At 42.4% G+C, this 27,987-nt stretch overlaps 1 protein-coding gene across 1 annotated transcript in view; it reads left to right on the forward strand.

The window, feature by feature from the left end:
* pdhx (pyruvate dehydrogenase complex component X) overlaps positions 1–19,816 on the forward strand; it is a 45,168-nt gene extending 25,352 nt beyond the window's left edge. Inside the window, exons 6-11 of the mRNA XM_033634062.2 lie at positions 4,761–4,926; positions 6,743–6,890; positions 8,791–8,849; positions 10,364–10,522; positions 17,861–17,925; positions 18,841–19,816. Coding sequence (XP_033489953.1) covers positions 4,761–4,926; positions 6,743–6,890; positions 8,791–8,849; positions 10,364–10,522; positions 17,861–17,925; positions 18,841–19,096 — 853 coding nt within the window. The 3' untranslated portion in view covers positions 19,097–19,816. The remainder of the gene's footprint in view (positions 1–4,760; positions 4,927–6,742; positions 6,891–8,790; positions 8,850–10,363; positions 10,523–17,860; positions 17,926–18,840) is intronic.
* The last annotated feature ends 8,171 nt before the right edge of the window (positions 19,817–27,987 follow it).

Raw genomic sequence — 27,987 nt, forward strand, 5'->3', positions numbered from 1 at the left:
TCAGTGTGGCAAAGAATGGCTCATTTAAATCAGGATCTATAATATAACCACTATGATTTATATGTTTACAAACACCCGTCTCGTCAGTCCCAATAACGAGTGTGTTAACAGCTGAGAGAGTGTCTCATATGCACCCGTATTTAGCCAGTCGTGTTGTTTCTCCTAAGTCTGCCAGCTGAAAATGACACATCAACTCTTAAGATGCAAAGTTTTAAATAACCGTCAGGAAACACAGATGAGAAAAGGCTTCTTTTTCGTCTCTTGTTCTTTTGGCATAAAGCTGTAAGTACTTGTCAAGGTTAATGAACATGAAGATGCTCTTTGCCGTACGCGTGTCAACATGATTTCCAGGTTTTGAAGTTTAAATTGCTGAATTAGTAATGCGGTTTTGATTTTATCCCAATTATTTGATCTGGCACGCTCGCTCAGTTACCGCTCTTCAAGCCATTTGTTGGACTCGAGATTTGCATGAATGGCTCGCCAATACACTTACTGACACCTAGGCTAGCTAATGAGCACAGGAAATCTTCAGAAAGGAAGGCTGATGCTGAAAGAAAGCAGAGGAACGTTCTGCAGGAGATGAAAGACTCCAGTGCCGAGAGGTTTACCAAAAATTAGTGCCTGAATGATATGCTGTTTCAGTTTCAGTTTGCTGGCCAAGCCACAGTAAAAAAAATAGTTTGCTTTAAAGGTACTGTCTATCATGGGAATGAAAGGTATATTACTGCTCTTTTTTCATGTGGCTTTTCTGCTTGGAAAAAACAGTGAATGTTAGGGTGTTAAATGAATACATAACTTCAGGAATGGACGCTGATGGATACAAATGTTTAATAATTGGGAAAACCTGCCAATATGTAGGGTACCCAATATAATTGCATAAAGGAAACATCCTTTAAAACGTTCACTAAGATCCAACTATAGAGGTATAGAAGTATGAGCTGTTGTGAGCCATGTTGGAAACCAAATCTCCTCGGTCAGAATAGTTTCACATAAGCTTAGCTCCTTCAAGAAGAGGGCAGGACAGACCCGATTTCCCTTCCATTGTCCTTCGGTGCATCAGATAAGGCTGAAGCCAGGGAAAGGTACCCCTCCCGTTCCACCCTCTGCTCTAGAGGGGCCCCTCTATAGTGGGCATGAATAACAAGAGGTCACGCTACCCAGGGATGAGATCATAGCATGTTACATAATCCACAGTGAGCTTTAAATACAGATTGGGCACAAAGAAACTCTTACTACTGTTTACTCACCTTATCTTTCATCACTGTCTTAAATAGCAAAGTAAGCCAAGGGCACAGTGGTGGGTAAAGGTTTCAGTGATTTTTATCTCACTGTAGGCCATACCACTAGTTTGTTCCTACAGATGAAATAACTGTAGCGTGTAAGTGCAGGTGAAATGCAGCCCTTTATGTGGAAAGGATGACAGTTAAGAAAATCCATGTGTATTTAATTCAATGTAAAACGCTATTACTTTATAAACAACTAATGTTTCACTGCTATGGAGCTGTATACATTCGTTACGGTTTACTTATTAAACATGGCATATTACATTAGTTAAAGCAGGCTTAGCATTTTGAAATTTCAACAAGGGATGCTTGTAAGCTGCCAATGTAGGTTATTCACCTTGTTATCAGTAGTAAGGGTTGTTTTGTGGCTGTGCTTGTTATTTTAAAATAATTAAGTCTATCTTAAAAGTAAATATTCAGTGCTTGCATATCTATTTGAAGCTTCCCATGCACCATATCTAACATGAATATATGTGTTTAAGTGCTGCTTCCTGTTAAGTTTATAATGAAAACTCACAAAAAGGGTTTAATAGCTATATGGGCTGGCTCAAAAGAGTAGTTTCGTTTGACCTTGACCATCAGAGGTATTCATTACTAAAGACAGGTTTTCGTGATCCCTGACTCTCTGGCATGTACAGCGCCAGAGCTGCCCTTCAGCCGCAGTTAAAATTTCAAACTCTTCACTCAGTCAGATTACACAAAGAACCTACGTAAATCCCATACATACATATAGAAAGTTACAGGTTAAGCATTATGGAACCATTTTGACTTACACCTAATGCTGTTAAAAAGGAATGTTACTGTCTTATAGTGGTGAGTTTGTCATATTGTATCCCATTGTTTGACTGCAAAACTATTCCACTGTTTGTGCCAACGTCCTCATGGGTACAGTGATGATTTGGACCCATTTTTCCATTATCGTTGGTTCTTCTCTGTTTCTTTTACTCAAGTCACCATCTTCTCTTAATGTTCTTTGAAGAAGACCAATCAGACAACAGCAGTGTCCTCTTTTACACTGGACTCAATTTCAGCTATAATTGCCTGTTCAAATTGCCTGAATTTCCATTTAAGATTCTTCTTACATTAGATATGTTTTCATGTGATTAAAAAGGCCGACCACACACCAGTCCAGTGGAGCTGCTCCCATGACAACAGCACCCTTTCTCCCATCTTCACCTGTCCTAGGTGGCAGTAGAAGACAAAGTTTATTCATGTGTGTGCTTTGTGTGTTTGTGTGTGTGTGTGTGTTTGTGCTGCTTCGCTCCCTTTTTAATATTCTACTCACCCTCTCCCAGTCTTTCTTTCAGAGGCTCCTTTGCCTTGGCTGTCAGTAGGGGTGTAAATGGTCAGTGTGAAAACCACATGCCAACCAGCTACACAAACGGTATCTATGGCGTCATCGTCAAGTGTCCACTGTAGGCTGCTGTTGACTTGACTTACTCTTGATTTTTTGGGGGGGATTTTTCTAATACATCCTTCACTGAAAAATATAGAAGGTTTTGCAAAACTAACTCAGCTCAGTTTACTTTTTTTTTTACTTGTAATGTTGTTCATTTTTATAATCTTCCTGTGTTTAAATACTACGTCACATTAAACCTCTTGGCTGGAATTTTTTTTTTTTTTTTCATATTGTGGTCTGTAATCGTTTAACGTCAATGTGGTCTTCTCAGGTTAGCTGGGGGATTTCCAAGTTGTCTCAGTTCCTCCACAAACAAATACTCCCACCAGCGAGGGAGAGAGGGAGGAGCTAGTGTGCTAGGGGAAATAAAAAAAGATACAGCTTGGAGAGGGACATGGAGAATATAGCTGCGGGGCCCAGACTGTTCCCGGCTACACGTTTAGGTCAGAGGCAGCTGGTCCAGACAAAAAGCTGGATGTGTGTGGGTAGGTGGACTCCAGTGCACTGAACTGGAGCCAGAGTGCTTCAAGCAGGTGCACCTGATACCTGCCTCTTATGCTGCTAAGAACAAAATTAATGGTTTGAAAAAAAAAAATCCAGGGCAGATCTTTCAGTACATTATGATTCCCTCCTTCTTTACCTTTCAATTTCCTCTGTCAGCATTGTGACCTGGTCCATATTGTCTCTTCCTCCACTACCTTTATGAAACAGCAGTAATTTGATGCATTAGAAATATACAGTATGTGGAAAATATAGTAATGGAAGAGACCTTATTCAGACAAATGTTCCCTCTCACTAAAAGGAAACTGATTTACTTCTAATAAAAGAGTTATGATTCTGGCTTCTCAAAGCTTGAATCCCTCAAAGCTGGCTGTGGGATGATGTGTGAGTGAGGAATTCACCCTCATCTGAGAAGTTTGTCTTTTAATGATGCGGCAAAACACTATATGTCTGCAAAAAGAATAATTAATCTGTGCTATTTTATTGTAGTGCCTGAGGAAAAAGATGCTGCTTGAATAGTAGGAATGCCAGTGGGAAAGATAATGAAGCCAAGGTTTTGAATAACCTTGTCCCTTGCTGCAGCTGACACCTGATCCCGCCTGGCCTTATCCTGATGGGGTTTGTTTGTGACTGGCAAATGATTCTCAGGACGCCCATCCACCGGAGGATGACCGAAAGTTACCTTTCTTTACAAGCCTGACACAAATACAAACCAGATAGAACTAGCAGAGTGCTACATACAAGCTCGCCACGTGGGAGCGTGGGTGAATAATATATTATTGTACTAATAAGCTATGCCAGTATAATTTCATTAATAATGGTTTAAGCAATTTTTTTTAATGTGGAAGGAAATTCTGTGTGATTTAGTTTTTCACAGTAAAAATCAGGCCATCATTAATACATTTCAGAAATAAAGAAAAATAGGATGAAAAAAATTGCCAGGGGCTTGAAGAAGCATAGTTCATCTGTGCACCAGGGGCAAACTGGGAGTTCACATGTGCACTTCAATAACGATGGACCCAAATAAAATTGGCACAAAAGCATCATTGCAGGCTGCAAGATATTTGGCAAGAAGCAGGAAGCTATTTGTTCCTATGTAAATGTTTGTGAATGAACATGTGTTAACATCTTGAATATTTAATCTCATCCAGACATAATGTTCGGAGCCAATGCCCCAGCGTGTTGAGTGTTGAAGCTTGTCAGTGTGTGTTGACTGCCATGGTGCTTGATTTACAGCTTGTTGCCCCTTTATTTCCTCCTCCTCCCCCTTTATTTCCATAATAGAAAAGCAAGCGGCTTACTAACAAGGGTAGCTCGACAGTTACTCCTGTGTACTGAGGAATAAAACAGTGTGTAAAGCATGCCAACCTAAATGTACATTTACACAGGAATTACCATATGGTCATCACCAATGCAGACGGGTAACCAGAAAGTGGGCAGTTATGTTCAGGTTTCTAGTCAGTCTTGTGTCAGAGAATAACAACATTACAACAACATCTTATTGTACACAAATATCAAAATGATTGTATAAAACATTACTTAGGTATATCTATTTTTGTCTGTTTCTACTTTAACAGAGATGCACTGAATCTCCTGAAGAAGTCTCCTGCCCCCAAAGCAACCCCAGCCATGGCTGCCCCACCTGCCCCGAGTCCTGTCCCCACTCCAGCAGCTATACCTCCGCCTCCAGGCAGCAGACCCAACATACCTCCTCTCTCTGTACCAGGGAAACCAGGGGCACCGGTGAGCACTCCTCACACCATATCTTTCTTTCTCACAGACACACTTAAGGCCAATTCATAGTTTTAACAACCATGTAGGGCCTGCAAGGGCCTGCTTTCATCCACATGATGTAAATGTTGCCATCCACTCATGTCCGCGAGAGCTCCAATCTCTTGTTACACACTCCAGTCCAGTCCAAAACATTGTATTCAAGTTAACTTGAGCTGCAGCACTGCAGGTAAAGTTTTAAGTGTCCTCTTAGTTTCAGTTTTAACCAGTGTTGGCAGTAGGAGGATGGTAGGCTTACCTTCCAGCCCTCCTGTTTACTGCTGGGGACTGACGCAGACCCTCTATTGTGCTGTTAATGCAACACTGCAGACATTCAGTATACACATTAGCCCTGTTTCCACCAAACACTTTCGGTATGGTACCTGGAACCAAACGTAACCCTTCAGACATGGTACCTAAACCCTAGCGTCTCCACCGCAAACAGTATGTGGGCAGGGTTGTTGTCACTCACTGCTCCATCCATACCGGTGACACAGATGGAAGTCCGCACCTTGTTTATCGTCCACAGAACGGGGTTGCACGCTGACATTTTCTGAATAAAATAAAACAGGGTGCAGTGAGAGTCTCTCTTGATTAGATGTTAAAAAATAGCGGGTTTGTGCATTTAGTCCTTCTCAGGCAAGCTCAGGGGTTTAGTGTTGCCGGAGCCCACAGGAACAACACTCCACAACGCTTTTTTTTCTCTGAGTCAGGATTGGGATATGGATTCAAGTCGTCAACTCATGCATTGAGTAACATTTCAAGTTAACGTCCCACCTTAAAAGTTGCAGTCAGCCCAGTGAATTATGTCATTTTTCCTCTACGCCTACAGCTGCTGCGAGAGCCAGCAAAACATCCTTTCATTTTATAGCTACAGTCTACTAATACAGTCTAACTAACTTTCCAAGTTGTGAACAGTGCCGACATAAACCTCAAAACCAGCCACAACTTGGCTCTGAGTAGAGTGACTGTCCACTATTGTCCAGTCAATGGACTGCAGTGTTCACAGCTCCACCTTTTAGTACCAGATCCGTGTGCTAGGTACCCCAACAGAAGGGTGACCGAAAATGGGGAAGGTCCATAACGGTTCCATTGGTACCATCCACAATTTTTCACAGTGGAAACTGAAAAAAATGTACTGCTCAGGGGAAACAGGGCTATAGTCTGTTTTGTGGTGGTGCTAAGAAACTACTAGATATTATTAGCCACAGACACTTAATGACCCATCTTTTGTTAAAGCCTAATTGGATTGATGAATGATCACCTAATAGTATTCCATGACTGCAGTTGGCATCGTAACTCTCCTAGTCTTGTTTCTTTATGTATTTGTTTGCCTGTGGTCACATAGAAAAGGGTCACTGATTTTGTAGTTACAGTCCTGTAGTCACATATTAGATAACGATAATTTATTTTGTTTGAATACCACAAGCATTGTAACCAAGAGATTTGATTTCAATTTTCATATTCCATTGTTGTTCTTTTGCACCATTATCAATTTTAGTCTTCATGAATGTGTATCCTGCAAGATATGACCTATAGGTGTCAAAGACTGTGTCTACAAATAACCTGATGCACACATTTTTTACACAATCGTTCATTCCTGACCAATCGTTAACTCATTGTTACAAACTTGTCAATAACATCTTTACATTGTCAACCACATGCATTTTTCGAGTGATTGATGGCAGCCGACCATCATTCTATTTCTTGTCCCTGTTGTCTCTCTCAAAATGCCTCCTTCTCCTTGTTCAATTATTGACCTCCCCTTCCCTCCACTTGTCATCCTCAGGGCACTTTCACAGAGATCCCAGCCACAAATGTCCGCCGTGTGATTGCTCAAAGACTAACGCAATCGAAGACCACCATCCCCCACGCGTACGCCTCAGTTGACTGTGACATGGCTGCCGTCATGAACCTCCGTAAACATTTGGCCAAAGGTAACAATACACAACTTTGTTGGAGTGTGTTTCTTTACATGCACATGTTAGTGTCATGTCCCTCAGTGAATGTCTGACGGTAACATTTGGAAGGAGACTTCCATGAAGATGTGGATTTCAGGGTTTTCACATGACTGCTCATTTGACAAGGAGGACAGTCTGTTGCATTGAAAAAAGCTCTGGTACATGTCGTCTCAGGGTGGTGATGTACCTCTGGTTCAAGCCAAATCTCTCTCCCCATGTGTCTAAGGACAAACCAGGCATGTTGTGGGTGGGAGTTCACATGTTGTGTGGGTCGTGAAGAGGGTATAAATGTGGTTGATTCAGACCCAGAAGCGCAACACCTCCAGAGGGCCAAATGGTACGTTATGGGATCTTGGAAACATCCATATCTGACACTGATCAGATCTTCTTCGCACATCACATTGAACAGCTGATAAGACAGCGACAGTTAGTCATACACACAACTCTAATCTAAAATTTCTCCTGTTTGACTAACAGGATGTCTGCGTCTGCTAGCTTGAAATAACTCGCACCGTTTCAGAAAGCAATATCAGTGACAAATTGTGATAGAAAAGGAAGCTGTTTTCATTCATAACAGTGAGGTTTCATACATATAGTTGTCCCTTTGTGCTGAGTAAAGTACTCTACCAGAGTAATCATCTCTAGTTCGAAGTGTTTCAAATGGCTTCTTTTAGAGCGCCGGCTCTTTGGTGCACTCTGTGTTATATAATGACAGTATTCAAGATAAAGAACAGCATTAAAAGACTGTGGAAAAGCATTAAAGGCCTCTGGAGGAAATGGATATGTGTGAGGGCAGTGGAAGGCAGTGGAAAATAGCTCAGTCCATCCGTACAGTATCAGTAAGGCAGGTACTGTTTGGATTGAGAGCTTGACTGATCGAATAATAAGCAGAAGCAGGGCCTCGCAGTGTCCTCAGCAAGTTTAGCAAAACTGCTCTTTTACTTTATCAGCCTCACAGACTTCCCTAGCAACTGTAACTGAGCTAACCGCAGCTTCTTGAGCAACAGCCATCAGGGTGTGTGTGTGTGTTTTAAGGTGAAGGGAGGTTTACACCACAAGTAGAGAAAGGGAACAGTGTTCATGTGTCACAACAGTCACAGCCAAGAAAATATTAATCATTAACGGCTGCTTTTTATGCAGTCCTAGAATTTTGCTTTCTTTCACCAGGAAGATTTAAAATCTCTTTTTCAAGGGAGTCCTGGACAAGACAGCAGCATGAAGGCTTTCACACAAACTATAAAATATAACTTATGCTTGCTTTTGGCTTTTTTTTTTGTTGATATAGCGAGAGTGCTTCGTCAGTTTCCTATTTTTAAACATTTAGTTTAGCACACTAGCACATAATTGGCTTTATTTAGCTTAACTTTGCCCAGCTGTCACACAAACAGTAAATCTCCCTGGGTGCTGTCTCTGCGATGGAGGAAATGGGACGGCCATTCCAGACCTATTAGCGAGGTTGTGTGTGTACCGAGGGATTCTCTCCCCGGTTGTTTTTGCGGACTCTCATTGTTCGGGAGCAGCACGATTTCACGGTTAGCTCGTTAATCATCCCGCTCACAGCATTCATAACTGTCTGGTACTGCACTAATGGACACTAGTACAAGTTGGCAGCGATGCCAGGCCAAGCCCGCCCGGCCCCACTGGTGTCACACACCACGGGGAGGGGAGCGGAGCAAATGCTAGTGACTGAGAGGGACTGATTCTGATCAGCTGGAGTGTAGGTCAGCAGGATAAAAGAGATATAAGGGGTGGTTTTTTTTCCACTGAGGGAATTTGTAGTATCACTCATGTGACATTTGAGAAAGAGCAGGTGTTTTACAGCAATCATGCCCGTATGTCCATTTGCTCACAGTCTGTTTCTCATTTGTCTTTTCAGAACAGATCAAAGTGTCTGTTAATGATTTCATTATCAAGGCAGCTGCTGTTACACTGAAAGTAAGTATTGTTCAGAGTCCCTTCTTTTGTCGTCGTTTGTTGGTTTAACCTCTTCATCTTTATTTATTCATCCATTAACCATGACTACGTGTATGATGCACACGGTTATTCAACTTATGTGCCTACAAGTATCTGGTGTTTTATGTCTTTCAGTGTTTAACAAAGCCCATACACACACACACACACACACACACACACAGCTATCTGTAGATCGTACTGTAAATAATTTCAAAGGCTCCATCATTTGGTCTCTAAATTTTACATTACTTCAGCAACAAAGGTCACTCTGTTGTCGGCGTCGCCGGCTTATTCAGATGATGAATCTACTGGTAGCTTTGCCATTATAAGACAAGATCAAGTGTTTACTCAGAGACTGTTCATTGTGTTCCTTTTTCCTGTCAGTCGATGGAAATTGTGGGGAAACTCTCAGGAATTCACCCGTTGCTCTGAGCAGTTTTAGAAAACACAAAATAAACACTGTAAATAAAGATGCTGTTGTTAATGGAAATGGAAAAAAAACAGATGCAGCCCTCTGGTGATTTAATTATTTCAACCAGGAATGTCTCAGCAGCATCTGATAAGAACAGCCTGTTATCTGCCTCTCCTATATTCTTATCATTTATCAGTTGAATATCAGTGAGTAAATGTGTCGGCCTTTAGCCTTAACATGTGCAAGACATCATGGGTGTTAGACGTTGTACCGTGTACGCTGTAGGAATATATGTATGAAACACTGCTATGTAAGGATAAAGCAACAGCTGTAGAATCTGGCTGTTTGGTGCGTGTGTTACAGTAAATGTGAGGCATGTGGAACATGAATGTGTACATTTTCCCAGTCCATGCCGCCATGTGGTCAGAATACCTCTTTGGATTGGCTTCTGCACTAAACTGAGCAAAGTGATGGACTTGTGTAACACTGTAACATCAGAAACTTGCCAAAAGCAGCTGTGCTTTGGCCCAAGTTGACCCTAAGTACGTTAGAAGGTGGCATATGAGGCCACTTATATAAACTGGTGTGCACTGGCAAGTGTTCCGCTTTGCTTTTTCTGGGCAGATGAAACTTTTCCTGTGTCCTCCATACCTCAAGTATTTAGCAGATATTTTATAATTGAGGTTCCACCACAGCAGATTCATCAGGATCAAGATTAATTCGATATATATCAGATTATTTATGCGTAGATATCTAGCACAGTAAATCTGTATCTAGATTTGCTGGCCTGATAGCAAGAGTATACAGCCACCACCAAATTGATTACTGATTTTCCTACATTAGCTGTACTATAATGTTTTTTTTGACCATCATTATAATTGATTTATTTGCATGTTAGCAGCCACATTATAGAAAATTACAGATTTTTGGTACTCTATCAGACTGTGATTTGTTCCTCCACACTCATGAACTGAATAGAAGCACAGTTTCAAAGCCTGAGGGCTTTGTTTCTCTATTTTTGCTTGTTAATTTTCACTGTTAAGAGCTGTTAAAACCTGGGCTGACCTCTGACTTTCTATCTCAGGAGATGCCAGAAGTGAATGTGACCTGGTCTGGTGATGGACCCCGTGCACTTGATTCGATCCACATTTCAATGGCCGTGGCGACTGACAAAGGCCTCATTACCCCCATCATCAGGGACGCTGCAAATAAAGGAGTCCAGGAGATCTCCGCAAATGCTAAGGTAAATATTTTATTATAAACCATTATGTTATGATATTTAACGAGGCAGCCTTGTTGTGAGTGTTGTGTCATAAAGCCGTCTGCTTAAGCGAGGGGACTTTTCTCACGCTTGCCTCGCTGTTGGTAGATTTTAACTTCAAGCTGCGGGGGCGTTAGGTGTATCACTTCAGGTGAAGACTTGGAGTTTTTCTGTTGATTTGTATGTGGGAATAGATAAGGGATTTGAGACTTGACTGCAGCCCAACTGTATGGGAAAAACAAACTCTGTGGGCATCTGTAGAGTTGTGCTCACCTTCTGGCTAGAACTTTGTTGCATATTAAGTTGTTTTTTCTCTCTGTTATCCATCAGATCATGTAGCAGGAGGTGCATTTCCATCCACCTGTTTTTATGCACATTTCCAATTTGCATATAAAAAAACGGAATGGAAACACCAGCAGTTCAAAAAAATGGCAATATCGCAAAAAATAGTTTTTACAATCAGGGAAGGCAGAAAAGTTGGTGAATCGATAAATGGTGAATGCAGCTGAGTGCAATGGAAACAGATTCAACAAATAAATGATGGCGTAATGTTACCGCCACTGCAGGTTCCTGTTGTCATCTCGGGATGGCTGTTAACACACTTACGTACACAGGGCCCATACCAGCTCTGTGTCGCTGTAGCTTGATGTGCACCTCCACAGAAATTTAACTACAAGTTGCAGTGATGCAGACCTCTTGTCTGTTTTTGTAAGACGAAACCATTTCCCTCAGTGGAAACAAAGCTTTTATTTACTTGTATTTCACAGATAAGAAACGATAAGTTGTGAAGACAATAAAGCCTCCAAAAAATAGCATTTTAAGTCTTGTGTGTGATTTATTCTGGTTTCATATGAGGAGGAAATCTCCGCTAGTAGCTAGGCTAATTTATACAGTGTAAAATGCCATAGGCTTGTGCTAATAACGTTAGCATGATATATTTGTTTGGAAAACGTGTTTAGTACAAGACAGTTGTCTTGTCGGTGAACCTTGTGAGTTGTAATGGTAATTGTAATGGTTGTAATTGTTAAATGTTGATGTTGTCTCTGGCTTCATATGAGTAGAGGAAAAGTCCGCTAGTCACTAGGCTAATTTAAACAATGTAAAATGCCATAGGCTTGTGCTAAAAACATTAGCATGTTGTATTTGGGGGAAAATGTGTCCAACAAAAGACAAAGCTGATTTTGTGTTTGAAATTGTCACTAATAAGTCATATTTGATGGGTTTTGGGTGTGTTTTGAATCACCTAAGCTTTACAACATTTTACAGAAACCCTGCTGCCAACTAGTGTTTTGGAGGTGTAACTGCAGAGTGACACAGACACACCACCGCACAAGTATAAATGCTCACAACGGGGTAGGCTATGGGCGTAGACTCTGCATAGAGCTGACGCACAACTATCAAATCCTGCTTTATTCAGCAGTGGTGTAGTGGCACCTGACTTGAGAATTAGCGCCACCTACTGTTTATCTCATTAAACCAACTCCCAATATTGGCGTAACTGAAGTGGATCAAAAAGGGCATAAATTTGCATTTTCTTTTGCCGACAATCTGGAAGTTAGGTTAAACTTTTCCCTGTGTTTGGATGGAAGCCTGTCTATTGTCAGATCATCTGAATAAATCTGTAAATAACTGATTCAATTTGGGATAGTTTGATTTTTGGGCTGTTAGGCTCTAGGACTCAGCTGTCACTGGCCACAGATGGAGCACAAAGCAACAATGGTCAGCCCTCTCTGCCGCTCACAGTCAGCAGCTGGGGACCGGCATTTATTCACAAACAGATGAAATTTTTCTCTCAAAATCTGATATGCATGTGCAGACACACACTCGATGATTAGTCTCAGTCTCTCTTTCATTAAAGACATATACACAGATCAAATAGATGAATTTCTCAAGATGAGGGTAATGAGCGTAATGTCTCTCACCAGCAGTGACTGGCTGTAAATGAACAGGGCTCATATTTATGCCTGATATGTCTCAGTGAATATATGATGTTTGATCTAACGGCTGTTAGCAGCAAAATATAGAAGACTCGTGACTGTTGCCGTCAAACACAAAACAGTGTTTTTAAATGTGGAAGATTGCCTCTATACCTAATGACACAATATTAGCCCGAACAGTGTTGACATCACATTTCAGTCTCAGCAGCACTAACAGTATCAGTAATACCAGCAGTAGCAACTATAATAATTGTTGCAGTTGGGTGGCTGAACTGCAGTATTAGTATGATTGTATTTGTACTAGTGACAGTACCAATTTCAGCTTGGCAGGGGCGAGAATACGTGTGTTAGTTTGGGGAAATACACAGTGTCATTGTGAGAGTTGTTTAGGGAAGGAGTGGGTGAGTGTGTAATTAGGTTTAAGACAGACTTCTACATACTTCTATTCTTGCATTGATGACTATGCTGTAATCCATTCCAGGCAGATCTTGCAAAATACGTGGTTGCCTCAGCCCTGTAGGTGTTATCTGTCTGTCTGGACAGACATCTCAGCACGCTCATGTCAATACTGCGTTAGCAGAACTAGCTGTTAATATAATGCTCCAGTGTGGGTGGAAATGATGTGTTGTCCCAACATGTGGTTGTATAAATTAGTATGTCATTACAGTTCAACACACTGTGCCCAATTTACAGGGTTGTGTTTCACTAACCCTTTTTGGGTGCATTATATATTTACATTTGTACTATCTTTCAAGTGTTAAGGTGTTTGTGCAGTTTAGTTGATAATCGTGCCATCCAGTTAAATGGGTATTTTGGTATTTGTTATCATTGTACAGTAAATGTCCTGCATTATGCATTAAGATCATGTTAGCTTAATTTTTTATTGTATAGTATAATTCAGAGTTAAGATTGCAGCTCTGCACAGTGGTGCAGTAGTTAAAATTGTTGCCTCACAGCAACAGGGTTCCAGGTTTGGTCCCAAGATGTGGGGTTGAGGAGCCCTTCTGTGCAGAGTTTGCATGTTATCCCTGTGTCAGCGTGGGTTTTCTCCAGGTACTCTGGCTTCCTCTCACGGTCCAAAATAATGAAAGTTAGGTTAATTGGTGACTGTATGTGTCAGCATAGTCTGGCGACAGCGAGAGGTGTTTTTATCCTCCTCCTAAGAGGATAAGCGGTCACAGAGACAGAATAAATCTTTAGGAGATTAAGACAGAATGTTTTGTATTGGATCTTCTTTTTCTGGCGTATGTCCTTAGACCTTCAGCTCCGTTGAGGCAAGCCAGTCCAGTGTTTTATCGTCCAGGTCAGTTAGACCACGATCGCCATTTGGTGGCCGGTGTTTGGGGCAGCTGATTGAGGGCTGAGAATGGGAACATCTGTTGGGTCTTCAGTGTAGTGGTGGAGCCTTGATTAGGGATGGGAATTGATACGATTTTATCGATATCAATGCCATTATCGATTCTGCTTATCGATCCGATTCTTTATCGATTCCCTTATCGATTCCATAAAGAATCGATCCGATTCTTTATCGATTCCCTTATCGATTCCTCCTGTGAATTAATGATATCACCTCCTGTTGTTTGTAACCCAATACATCTGCTTTCAGAACGTTTTATTATGAACCTTAAAGCCATGGTCTAGTTTAGAAAGTTGATGAGAAAGATTTTAAAAAAAGCATCCCCAGCCTGAGTGTGTCAACACCATGCAGCTAGTGCAGCTAACTCAGGTGAGGCAGCTAATGCAGCTAGCCCAGCATATTATTACAACAAATAGCGTGCAAATCAACTCAACTGCCCTCATCTTACCATCCTTGGTGTTCCCATGAAATCCGACAACAGGAGCGGGGATGCGCCGAGGCTCCACAGCGGGCTAGCAGCTCCAGGGAGGCTAACAACAACAGCGCCCCACCCGCCGTCCACCTGGAGCGGGGATGCGCCAAAGCTCCAAACTGGGCTAGCAGCTCCAGGGAGGCTAATAACAACAGCGCCCCACCTGCCGCCCACCTGGAGCGGTGATGCGCCGAAGCTCCACAGTGAGCTAGCAGCGTGAAGTGAAGCTACGGCTTTGACCGCTTCTGTCTCTCCACCATTACGTCTTCTTTGTTGTTGAACGGGCTGCTGACTGACGAGCATAGATTCGGCGTAATGAAAAGAATCGATAAGGGAATCGTTAAGCATAAAGGCTAATGATGTCAATGAATTGGACCAGTTGGAACCAGTTCTTAACAGGAACCGGTTCTCGATTCCCATCCCTAGCCTTGATGCTTCCGTTGGTCCCTCCACCTGACCCAGGCAGTCTTGGAGGTATCAGATGGTGTTTTACGGAGCAGTTCTTGAGCATTTGTGGCAAAGGGGCGCTGGGACTTGACACGAGAGTGCTGCAGTGTCTCCGTAGCGATCTTGTGGAGGAGGTGGGATTCACTCGTCTGTGCTTTTCGAGCGAGGGCCAGCGAGGCTGCTTCTCGTCTGACCTCGGCTGGAGCGACAGCAGCGAGGACATGCAGTTGGTATTGGATAATGCAAAAATTGTCAGTTACTGTTTATGCTTCTGTCGTTTTCCAGCAGTCCAGTTATCCAGTTATGTGAATCCAGTTATTTTGTGATGTTATGTTGCTCAAAAACTTCTCTATACCATTTTCTAGTGAGTCTAGTTGTAATTTTTGTTTCAAGAAAAGTTTGCTTCAAGTTGTTGATCAGGCTTGTGAGACCCAGAGGAAAAAAAGCATTCTTTATGTATGTTGTTCTTATTAAACAATTTTGATGACTTTCAGTCAGATCACTGCAGGGGAACATCGAAACACTAGTGCACATACACGTACAACAGCTACTGTAAAGCACAGGCACTGACATTGTGTACATTTCAGTCCACTTAAGCCTTCAAAATGGGCTTCGCCACCCACTGCTATTCAGTTTAGTTATGCTGCTGGCTTGAGTTTAATCTGCATTTATCAGTCCTTATTGGTCTCAAATTAAAATCAACATGTGGTTTGCATGAAGCGTAGAGAGGTCGCTGCCGGCTATTGATGTGATGGAGTGGAGTATCAGGCTGTTTTTTTGCACTAAGAGCTCTTATCTCAAATGTGCCCACCGTATCCCACCATGTCTCACAACCACAGTGAGTCATTCTCGACTTTCTGTGTTGGTTAAGTCTCCACATTAACCTTTAACCACATTTCCATTTGAATAAAGTTCATGTTGAATAAAGACATGGTAGCAATCCAGCAGTCTCAGCTGAGAGAAAGAGCTTGGAAAAAAAAGAGAAGTTCAACGATAGCTTTTCAACTGTAGCCTCGTTATTTCAGCAAGGTCTGTAGTATAATGAAGCCTATATTTTAAACAGATTTAAGAGCTCGTACTTGATCTCTAGAATCACATAAATGCTTCTTAGTTAAAGTCGAGTGGATCGCGTGCTTGCACACATTCCCTCAGCAGAGACAATATCGTCAACACACTTTGTTCTTCATTGACAGATATTTTGTTTTCTCCAGGGTTGTCACTCTCATTCATGCAATGATAGAACATGAATTCGCAGAACCTGGCTGCAGCAATATGTTAGTTTTCCTTGCCAGATGCCTCATCTTGCCTTCTGGGTGTTGTCAATTCCCTTTCTTCATTTTAGAAAGGCACAGTCTGATAGTTCCCATTTAGCTCAGCGCTTGCTATTGGGCATTTAATAATTTTTTTTTTGGATCATGATATTTGAAAGCTGATCCCTGTGGCCTTTCACCGAAAAGTCTGAATGGTATAAAACTGGCTGAAAACATGTTTCCATAAACATATTTTAAATTCTAAATTTGATAAAATGTCCTCAATTACGCAACAAAGTTTTTATGTTTAGTTGCTGTGGGTTTTGCCTTTGTTGAAAAAGATGATGTGATAAATGGGATACTGGAATACCTTTGCCAAATAAATTCTGACGTAATGGACTTTTAACTCACATAACTGATCAGCTGTTTCCGCTTTGGCCGTCTTCACAGATCATGCATTTATTTGTCTTCGCCTCTGGGCAGCATGAAACACCTAACGGAAAGTAATTCCAGAAGACCTTTGTCTGTTATGTCTAGTAGATGAGTTAGATGGCCATGGCGACTTGCTGTATTTGCGATTCGTAACCTCTACTTCATTTACTATGTTTACCGGCGGATTACAGCTATGTTTAAAGTGTAGCCTAAACTGCCAGCTTTCATCGAAACAACACTTTGAGGAGCCTGGTTTATTGGCTTGCAAACCAGTTAATGGAAACACTCATAATTTGCTTCTTTTTTTTTTTTTCGTGTTGATATTTTAATATTTCAAACATTTGCCTAAAATTTGCTTGACGATTGAATGGAAATACGGTTTGAGAGGCTTGCAGTACTTCAGGAGAATTGCTCTGTTGTGTCTAGTTGACTAGTTCGGATGGACAAAGCTTGAGCTACTGTCAGTACAACAGAACTTCTAGAATGCAATGGCATTAATTAGTATCACTGGTGTATTAGTATTTATTGGTGTTTTACAGGAAAATAGGTCCATTTGGTCTTTATAGTTATTTAGCACCACTTTTGTCCAGATTGAAGTATCTCAATAAGTATTAGATTGATGGTAAAAGTGTACAGACATGCATGGTCCTCAGAGGATGAATTCTAATGACTTTGCTGATCCCCAGACTTTTCCTGTTGCGCCACCAGCAAGTCCTAATTTTCACTTATCTTGTAAAAATTTCATCTCAAGATGAGTTTTGATTAGTGATTTGAACTGAGAGAGGTCGGTGCAGTCTCGAATGTGTTTGGGGAGAGTGCTCCAGGGGGAGGGGACACCCATGGAGAAGGCTCTGTGGCCTTAGGTTCGGTGCTTGGTCCTGAGTGGTAGAGTCAGGGGGTTGGCATCAGAGGAGCGGAAACTGCAGAAAGGAGTGTGGCAGCGGAGCAGGTCAGTGAGGTAGGAGGGGGCCTGGTTATGGAGGGTTTTATGAGTAAGGAGAAGGAGTTTGAATTGGATGTGTTGTGGGACAGGGAGCCAGTGGAGGATCCGAAGGGGGATGATGTAAACGCGGGAATGGGTGAGCAGACAGGCAGCAGAGTTCTGGATGTATTGGAGTTTATTTAGGACATTGGATGGTGTACCGTAAAGAATGCTGTTACAGTAGTTAATTCTGGCTATTATGAAGGCGTGGGCATTATAGACAGACTGTATAGATATTCATGGTATCCAGAGGATGAATCCTGCTGACTTCAGTGATCCCCTGACTTTCCCTTTAACATCTAGCCAACACAGCGTGTGCTTATGTCTTTATTTACATGGACATATCAGGAGCTCTCTTAACACCTCATGTTTACATCACATAGCAGGTGTACTTTTCTATATCTTCATGCCAAGAGTTTGATTGACATGTAATGTTTCCACAGGCACTGGCCCAGAAGGCTCGAGATGGGAAACTTCTACCTGAGGAGTACCAGGGAGGCTCATTCAGGTAAACCTAAGACATACGTCATGTTATAGGGAAAGACGCGGCATATGGAAAGACACAACATTTAAACTTCATTTCAGGCCCCCCCCCCCCCAGTCTCCAGTATACCTCTGTCTTTCTCAACTGAATAAACTGACTTGTACGTGGGAACAGAGGCCCTTTCATCTCTGTTACACCTAATTCTATCTCACAATTTCCTTTCGTAGCTCAGCAGCGAGATAGCCATCATAAATTTCCGCTATTATGACTTAAATCCGGTTTCACAGATAGTCAATATATTATGCATATTCTACATTTCATGCGGGCCTGAACTGAATGTGGTCTTGGGCGACAAGTATCATCAGTTACTGTGCCATCAATTGCTGAAAAGTGGAAGGGAGGCTTTTCAACTCATTAGAATTAATGGTGTCATTTAGACATAAATGGGGTTTCTGTGTCAGGCAGGAGCGATGAATTCCTATGGAGATGCAGTCCTCTTTGTCCTCATGAGGATATATGTGTACGCCCTTCCTCTATTCGTTTTTCCATCCCCCTGAGCTCAGATTCTCATTAAGGCAAACAGCAAACTGCCCTCGGGTCAGTCTTGTTCACCATACACAACATTTAGGGAGAGACTTGCCGACTGCTGCTGCTGCTGCTGCTGCTGTATTAATCTTTACTGATCACTGCTCTATTCTTTAACATAAGATGTTCACAGCCAATTATATTTATCGACTTAATTCACCCTCTCATTTTTTATTGACTCGCTGTAAGAGGTTTTGCATCAAGACGCTGCGTTCAGAGCCTCCATGATGCTTGCTTAGTTGATTTTTATGCATTTTCTCCCCCGCTGAGCTTGACTAATGATGTAATATGTCTACTGTCTCCTCTCTCTTCCCATCCCGTCCTCCCTCCCTTCTCCTTCTCTCTCCCTGACAGCATTTCTAACCTGGGGATGTTTGGTATCAGCGGCTTCATCGCCGTGATCAACCCTCCTCAGTCGTGCATCCTCGCCGTGGGGACCTCCAGGGCCGAGCTGCGACTGTGCGAGGAAGACCAGACCCTGCGCACCCAGCAGCTGATGACAGTTACACTGTCCAGTGATGGACGACTAGTGGATGACGAATTGGCTGCACGGTTTCTAGATAAATTCCGCGCCAACTTAGAACAACCACAACGCATGGCCCTAGCCTGAAAAAACAAAAGTGGGATATCTGTACAGGAGTGATTGGAGGGACAAAACAAGTAACGCCTGCATGACAAAGTCGGTCTTGTGCTTTCACACGCAGAGAGCTCTTAAAAAGTTGATTCCTGTTCATGCTTGGATTAAAGCTTACACAAGTAGGCGTGTACGTAGTTTAAACTTGTTTGTGTGGCTTGCTTCTGACAGATAAGCACCTGGCTTTGTGATGGAGGGGTTAAACGGGACTTCTGTTAGAGTGGTTTCAGATTCTGGCAGTGGTGCCAAATATTACAGAGACAGAAAAGCGGGGTGCGTCCCACATACTGTAGTAGGGGTGGTTGTTCTGTCACAGCAGTGTTGTATATATTATAAAGTGGTTATTCCAGTTTACGTTCTGTTTTTCAGTCCCAGTTCACCGACTCTGTGTCACTATAAATACAAATGCAGCTTGTACTGTAAAAACAGATATTTATCTATGAACTTCGGTGGCAATGCAGTTTCTGATCAGGGTAAACCCAAACGAACCATTTCCTGTTGTTACAGAAATCAAACAGAATTCAAGACTTGAATTAATTCTTCTTGTCAGTACATTTTAACTTATTTAAAAACAAATGTTGTGACATCCCTGAAAACTTAATCTTCCAAGTCCACGTGTATACAAATTAAATACAATGACCATTTAGGGTTTTGGTTTCCTCAGATGCCAATAAAACACAATGTTCAACCTTGAAATGCGTGTGCGCCTCATTAAAACATGTTTCTCTCCACCTTCACGCACACAGTGAAATCACAGATGTGTGTCTGCCTGTTTCTGTTTAATTAGAATCTAAAGAGATTGCATAATAATTATTTCATAGAAGCCAATTAGGATAATGTGCTGGGCTTAGTATACAGGTCAGTCTCTGTTGGCAGATGTTTATCTTTGCTGTAAGCGTGGGCAGAACAGCTGTTTACATGTGTATGAGCACCAGTCGAGCAGAGCTTATCGTAGATACATGTTAGTGGGGGTTTTTTCTGAGATAAAGGAAGAAGCTGCTGAGATAGGGAAAGTTGTCTCATGTCTCCGGCTTATATTTACATTTACACACCACACATTACTACAAGGGCGAAATCTACGCTGACATGTGTGCAGTTAACGCAGTTGGACAAGGCGAAGACCTTCCTCTTAAGACACCTTTGAATTCACGGCTCCTCTCTATGTGCTGCTGATTAACAAGATGGGTTTTCTACATTTTTAATTCAGGATATTAATGACCTAGGGTGAGTTGTGGATTATGCTGGTAGCAATGAAAGAAAAGAGGTATAGGAACTGCATTCATATTTAATGCTATTATAGCCGGGGCCACGGTGAAAATCTCTGTCTGTTAGTAACTCCCAAGAACTGCCTTTCCCCCGACTATTCTGCTTTTACTGTAACCTGTCATGCACTTAACCACTTTCAACGATTGTGGAGCAAGGACATTTTGTTCTGTGGTTGCTGTGGAATCAGATGTGCGCGTTCTGCATTAAGGCATTGAGGAGGGACTGGTACAGGCAGTGTACATGGGGACGGGGGGGGCGGTTAACAGGCAATTGGCAGAGTGCAGCTGTTTTCTACAGTATGCCCACTGTTCTGCTGGCCATTTGCAGACACACACATGCACCTTCCACGGTGCTAGTTACCACGGTGATGGAGGGTACATTCAAATAAAAAGTGAGGACAGGACAAAAACGTTGCCCTTTAACATTTAAGCTTGAGTCATAATCACGGTGACACAATATGGAGAAGCGTCAGCGATGCGCTCTTTCAGTTTTTTGTTTTTCTGTCACGTCTCTCTAATCGTTCCAGATTTGATAAGCATGAAATGTCACTATAAACATGTCTTTTTCCATCGTTCACACCTGGATTTGTTAGACAACATTTGCTCTTTTAATATTTGTAAATCTTTCAGTGTGGTAAGTTACACCATATGCCGTCATCTGACATCATCTCCACACAGCTTCAGACAGACTAGCCCCCTTCTTCCACTTATCTCCTCCTTATTGAATATAAATGTGTTATTACCCAGTGAGCCGTGCTCATAATCCCACCACTACACTGTGCACACCTTCACCAGCTGCTGGGGAGAGATACAGTAGCTTCCCCGGATCAACCGAAGATCAAGTCAAATGCAGAAATTCAAACAACTGCTCAAGAAGGCAAAGCCAATGTGTCAGCTGCCATCACAGCACATAAACAAGCACATTAACATGGCAGGAAGTGAACATATATGTGTGTGTATACAGTATGTGTATGTATTTTGAGTTTTTTAGCACATTTAGATGAGGTGGTAGATCTGTTACCCCAGCAACACTGACAGGAAAACAGTAATACAGTGCCTAGAGCTGGTAATGTTTTTTTTATAAATGCTGATTAGTTGTCTCATGGTCTTGTGCTACACTCAGCACTACAGACTTGTGTAATAAGATGTTTGTGTTGGCCTCCTTGTGACATTGGTATGCAATATCCTCCAGGCCTAATATATATGACGAAATCACCTATTTTCACTGCTGATGCAATATCACTTTTCTTTTCTTATATGGTTGGTGCCGTTTGTCAGAAATGGTGAAATCATATTCCTTTATTAGACCTTGCTGCATTTCACATTTCGCTGCCAGCTTGACGACTGCTGCGACTGTTAAGCAGAGCGGTTGAACAATGCCCTTCCAAATATCAGCACTGCGAATGCAGCGAAACAGATTCTGACATTTCCTTGGCTTTCCTGCCAAAGTCTGACATTTACTCCTCTGACTTGCCGCCTGCCAATCTCTGCCCGGCAATCTTGTTATGTGTAACAGCTGGGTAAGAGAGCCACCAGACAGAAGGAATCAGATTTGCTCCCGCTGAGGTTTTGATGAACTGTGCGCGGGGTCTTGAAGATAGTGCGGGGGCTCGCGCTGGCGTGTAGGTCAGACTCATGGACACGCAGCATGGTTGCAGAGAGCTGGAGGCAGTTGCTATGGAGACCAAAGTGGGCGAGTGTGTACTTGTGTTGTGCTGATATTTGGATGTCCTTCAGATGCGTGTCTGACAAATGCGTCGGTCCGAATTGCAGAAGTGGTCCAAATTCCATGTTGAAAGGGTTTTGACAATCCAATGAGGGGCTTGGAGCGCCTCTTGATGTGGAAAAAAAAACCCAGGGTGGGGGGGTGTGGTGCAGTCCACCAGTCAGCACCCCACCCTCTCCTTAAGCTTCCATCCATCCCCTCCCACTGCTCCTGGGCAGCATCAGAGCTTGGAATCATTTATACATTAACAGTCATGAGGTGTTCAAATGAAATCAAATAGATTTTGAATGGATTTCATCGTCTCAGGGAGGATACTTTGTTGTGGAGGATAAAATAAGGATCAGTGATGAATTATTCCCCACTTAGAAATTTAAACTCAATGATGGTATCAGACACCAATAATAATGACCCATTTTAGTCTGTTTAGTCTCTCAGAAGTCTCTCCCTGTCCCTTTTTTGGTGTCTCATACGCACACAGAGAGACACATATTTCCCTGTGTGAACAGGCTTTGTGAATGATCACCAGGGTTGGTGAGAGGCTCGCTCTCATCCACATTATCTCACGCTCAAGTTTGTTCAACCATTGTTGACAGGATTTCCTCTGGTCTCCCCGTTTTCCCTTACTACCAGCACTTCTCTATTCAGTTGTCTTTTAACGGCGATGCAGACTTGTGGGTTCCACTATATTTAGACTGTTATGTCATTTCATAGGAACACTCAACTTAGAGCATCCTGTTGAGTGAAAGGAAATATGTGTGTAAATTATCCAGAAACTGAGTGGCATTTGCAAACACCTGTGAGACTACCGTGCATTACAATCGCCACACTGACTGTGAGTCCCACCCACCCCAATATGGGATGACACAAGACATTCCATATGGCTATACAGCACTCTGTGACACTCACTGTCCAAACACGCCCGCTCTGCTGTCCCAGCACCCAAACACAAGTGAGGCCCTTGCTTTGTTGTTGTTGCACAAAGCCCAGCCTTTTGAAGCAGTCCAGTCATGCTCCCGTGACGCCGGGATAACTCATCCAGCCTGAGACACTGCGGGGTGAGGCAGAGCTCATCCACTGGCCAAAGATACACAACAAGGACACACTCCTCATGACCTCCCTCACCTCCCAGAGATGCCCCAGTACATAGATCGACTTCTGAATGCCTCTCAGTAGCTCCAGACGACAGGAAGCTCTGACAGGAAGTTGTTAGAAACATCTGTCTAAGAGACCACCAAGAGATCACATGTTGGTCCTGGGGTGGATCAGATTAAAATGTGTGCAAACTTAATGCTGTCTTTGTCACCAGCTGACATTTTACATTTATATAACTGCACACCATGTAGTTCTCGTTATTACACCACATCTGTGCGAACACTCATACTCGCTGGATGTTTACACAGTGAATGATGGATTTAGTCTCGCTACTCTGGACGTATAAGGACATCTTGCGATCTCTTCCAGTCGCAAAACCAGTGGCTGCACTGGTCGGAGGGAAAAAGGCACGTTACCTAACAGGAATGCTGAAGAGGTGCCATTACTTGGCCATTACCACAAGGATTCCCAGCCACAAGGGCGTCTGCTAAGAGCATATGTGTGTGTCCTCAATGAATGACTATCATGGAATTTTTTTTTTCCATTTGCTGGATGCGTATTGGTTGACTCAGCAGTCTGATGTTTAATTTAGGCTTTAGTCATGCCCAGTGTACAGCTGTTCGCCTCCTGTGTTTTTTTCTTTTTTATGCAGCTGTAACGTCATACAGCAGAGATAGCCAGACAATAATCCTGAAACCTTGGTTAACTGTTTGGTGACAAACAGACAAAGACACTTCACACTTAAATAAGACATAAGATCGTCCTAGTAACTGGGTCATGATCATGTTCACTCAAGCCCTTAAACGTAAGGAGTGCAGCTGAGGTGAACAAGTTTATTTTACCTCTACAGTCTGACAGTGATTGAGAGCTTTGTGCATTCCATCGAGCTCAAGTGTTGACCGTATCACTCTTTTTTTTCAGTCTAGCCCACATGGGACAGTGTGTATGTTCAGCAGTTTGAAAAGAGATTTATCAATCACAGCAAATGTTACACATTCACCCAACTATTCATTAAAGGTGTGGATCGTCTTTGCAGTTTGTCTCAGCGTCTCTCCAGAGAGAGAAACTAGGACAGACATTGTTCCGAGAGGGAAACGAAACGAAGGAAGGCTGGATAATCATTTGTCTTCAGAGTCTCTCTGTCACTCTGTTTCTTTCTCCGTCTCACGACATTTTTCATTAACTGATCCGTCTGGATTTCACTGACACTCTCTAACTGTTGTTATTCTCAGTTGTACCTTATTAGACTGGACAATAAATCACCTTTAATTTTCATGTATTTGCATTAGTATTTATCATATTGATCACACCTGGCAGTGGAAACTTTATTTATGTTGCACATGTACATGCGGAAATTCAATGTGGTTTACGTGAAAAAAGCAAAAACATGAGCCAAATATGTCTTTACATGCTTGTTTCATTGCTGTTATTGCCTCAGATAAACTATAAACAGGTTTCACCATGGCAACAGTCTAAAACAGGAAGCAACTTGTAGCTGAAGGGTGGAAAGTGTGAATCTGTCAGACTCTGTTTTCTTTTTGACCTTTATTTCTTGGGTGAAATCATGGGCGGGTGTAAATTCAGACATCAGACAAGTGTTTTAATCTGTGTGTGAAATCATAGCCAGCAGTCAGTGTGGGATTTTTTTTTTATTCATATAATGTGTTCTCCCAGCTACATCTAAACATTCTCCAATTAAATTGTAGTCTTTGCATTTACCAAGGAGCATTAATCTCTGTTTTTCACGGCCACGTGTAAGACCACTTTACATAATTGCTCTAATCAGTGGTTTGTTCCCAACTCGGAGCTCAGTAAAGACTAAAGGAAGTCCAGGGGCTTGTCCTGGCCTAAAGGGAGTACATTGTTCTCAATGTCTTCATTATTGTTCTGCAGTGAGTCCCACGTGTTCCTTTTTCCTGCATGTTTATTTATTATTAGCTGTGTTATGGAGGTTTGGGACTCTGATGGTAGTCTTCACATTCAGGTGTTTACTGGTATTATTTTAGCCATGCTTGTGACGTTGCTCTAGGGATGGCAGTGTTCGTCTGTTGATCAACCTCTTGGTTCACCACTTTGGTCCAGACTAAAATATTTCTACAACTAATAGGTTAATTGCTATGCATTTTTGTACATACATTAATGGTTCCCAGATGATGTATTTCAGAGATATTGATGATACCCTGACTTTTTGTCTAATCAATACATTCTCACTCCAATGTTGTCACATATCGACGTTGAGTCATGGACCTTCCATGTCCAGGTATGACATGAAAGGTACCCTGGGTGCTGACATTCTGGGACACCATGTCAACTTGTGCCTGTTACATGCATTGTCTTCTTTCAAAATACACTTTTGTTTTCACAGGTAATTTAACGTTTACATACAGTCTCTTTCAAAATAAAAGCACTTTGTCAGTAAAACACAGCAGGTTTAGGAAAAAAGACCAGAGCTTGGCTCTATAGTATTATGGAATGCAAACACAGCTCTCCCAGTTGTAAGTTGATGTTTGTTGGACCCATGTACCAACCGTCCCACCCACCCTACTCGGACTTTCGTCGCCTTAATTTCGTTTGTGTCCTGTCACGCTTGCCCCCGACTCTCCCAAGCACCATTAAACTATAATGCCGACTGGCCACGTATCATGCAGAAATTAAAGGATGGCTTTTTTTGTCAGTGTCTGACGCCACAAGTGATTGCCCAAGCGCCAGATTTAGATGACTTTGGAGTGAGCCTAGTGCCACCATGAGGTTGACATTTGTAGTTTTGAGTTGAATATCAGCAACTATGAGACGGATAATGAAATGTGGACATTCATTAGCCACTCTGATTTTTTTGTAATCATTGTAGTCATCACATTACTTTTCGTTTAGTGCTATTGCTAGGTCAGTTTGTGCAGTACTTTAGTTTTTTATAACTAAATACCTGAAAAACCAATTCCCACCTGCCTCAGCTAAGCTTTGTGTGTAGTAGCAAACTTTAGCACGCTAACACACTGAACGAAGATGATGAACATGGTCAGCATGTAAGTCATATTAGGAATGTTAGCATGTTGACGTTAGCATTTAGCTCAAGTCATTATTGTGCCCATATGTACAGCCTCAAGGCAGGGTCATACACGAGTGAATGCAGGCCAGCGACTATTGTCTGCCAAAGCGATATTAGTGCTGAATGTGGGCAGGGCCTTAAATGACGGAAACGGAAAACTAGCTTGCTAGCTAGTGTAGGCTAATAAATACCAGGAAACATGACGTTATTGGTGCATTGTGCATTTTTTTTATGTCCCATGCCTGTCGCCCGACTCACTGACAGCCAGACAGCATCCGAAATTTGGGCAGTAGTAATTTTTCATGGCCACTATCAGACAACATTTAGTGGTTAATCACGCCAACAATCTCCTCCACACATACTTGTTTGCTATTGGTTGAGGCTGCGACTTCTGATCAGAGTTAACCAATGTTGAACTCCACAAGATGTGAAGATGCAAATTTCCTTCCTACGGAAATGAATGTTTTATTTACCCCTCTTCTCGCACTGAATGGAAGTAAACAGGAGGTGAGTATTCGCCAATGTTGACATCACTCAGGTGTGACCGTGCCCTTGGTGTATAACTTCATTTACACTTCCTGTGCTTCACAGCTGAGGCGTGTAAAAAGTTTCCAGTTGAAAAGCATATGGACCCAAAGTATCTGCAATCTGTGTTGCTGTGACTTTTTGTTTACCCATCACTCTAATCATCCCTATTTATCCCATCCGCATATATGTTAAATGAGCAGGAAATGCTGTGATTTAAGTGCCATAAGCTTTTGAGCTGAGTGTAATAATAACTGCGATTACCTGGTCACATCTGTTTATTTAAGTGCTGTCACCATGACTACAAAGTTCTGCTCATACTGAGCCATCAGACTTTCTCAAGGGACGGTTGTTAAGGAAGTCACAAAATTGCAGACCAGCAGTCACAAGTCGTATCACAGCTGTTTATTTGAGATATTGCACAATCACAGGCAGACAACAAAAGCATGCAAACAATACAAGCTCACAGGGGAGATTACGGAAACCTGAGATGACTCCATCCGTCGCCCCGTGGAGTGAAATGTTAAGCCCGAGTTAAGAGTGGCAGCACATTTCTCATGATGGAAGTGAGAAAGGAAGTTGCCGATAGCATTAAGCATGGTTCTGTGCCAGGGGGCTTCTTAGCTTGAAGCATAACTGGAACAGATTTCTTTCATTCTTATGTGTAGGAGACAGAGGTTTAAGTATGCAGCTCTTTCCTCTGATGAACTTATGTATGTCTGTCAATCAGTGCAATAAGGTCAAAAACAGATGTTAGACACTGGGAAACATGTGCAACATCTCAGAGTTTTCTATCGGTGTTTCAGATCCACAAAAACTTGGACGGTGAGGTGTGTCTCTGTGAAATGGATGTGACCTCTTTCAATCGGCGGCACAGGATCACACCGAGACATACTGCGAGAGAGAAAGACGGAGAGCGCGAGGGAGCAGAGACAAGAAAATCGGATGAATTGAAAATGGAGTGAGGAGTGAACAAAAGACCAGATGGGCTCTCAGAAACTGTTGCTGTCATGAACATGAAAAGAGGAAGAGGGGTGGGCAGAGAGTGGGGAGACGGGGAGGGAAGGAGGGAGACGAGAGGATAAGCAGCCAGGCAGAGGGAGAGAGAAGAGATCACCTTCTTCTTAACCATTAATAAATGTAGAGGCAGGAAGAGAGAAAGAGCAGAAGAGGGAAAGGGAAGGCTGTGTGAGGTGGGGCGGGAGGGGAGGTG

The sequence above is a fragment of the Epinephelus lanceolatus genome, chromosome 5, assembly GCF_041903045.1.
Source record: "Epinephelus lanceolatus isolate andai-2023 chromosome 5, ASM4190304v1, whole genome shotgun sequence".
Classification (NCBI taxonomy): Eukaryota; Metazoa; Chordata; class Actinopteri; order Perciformes; family Serranidae; genus Epinephelus; species Epinephelus lanceolatus.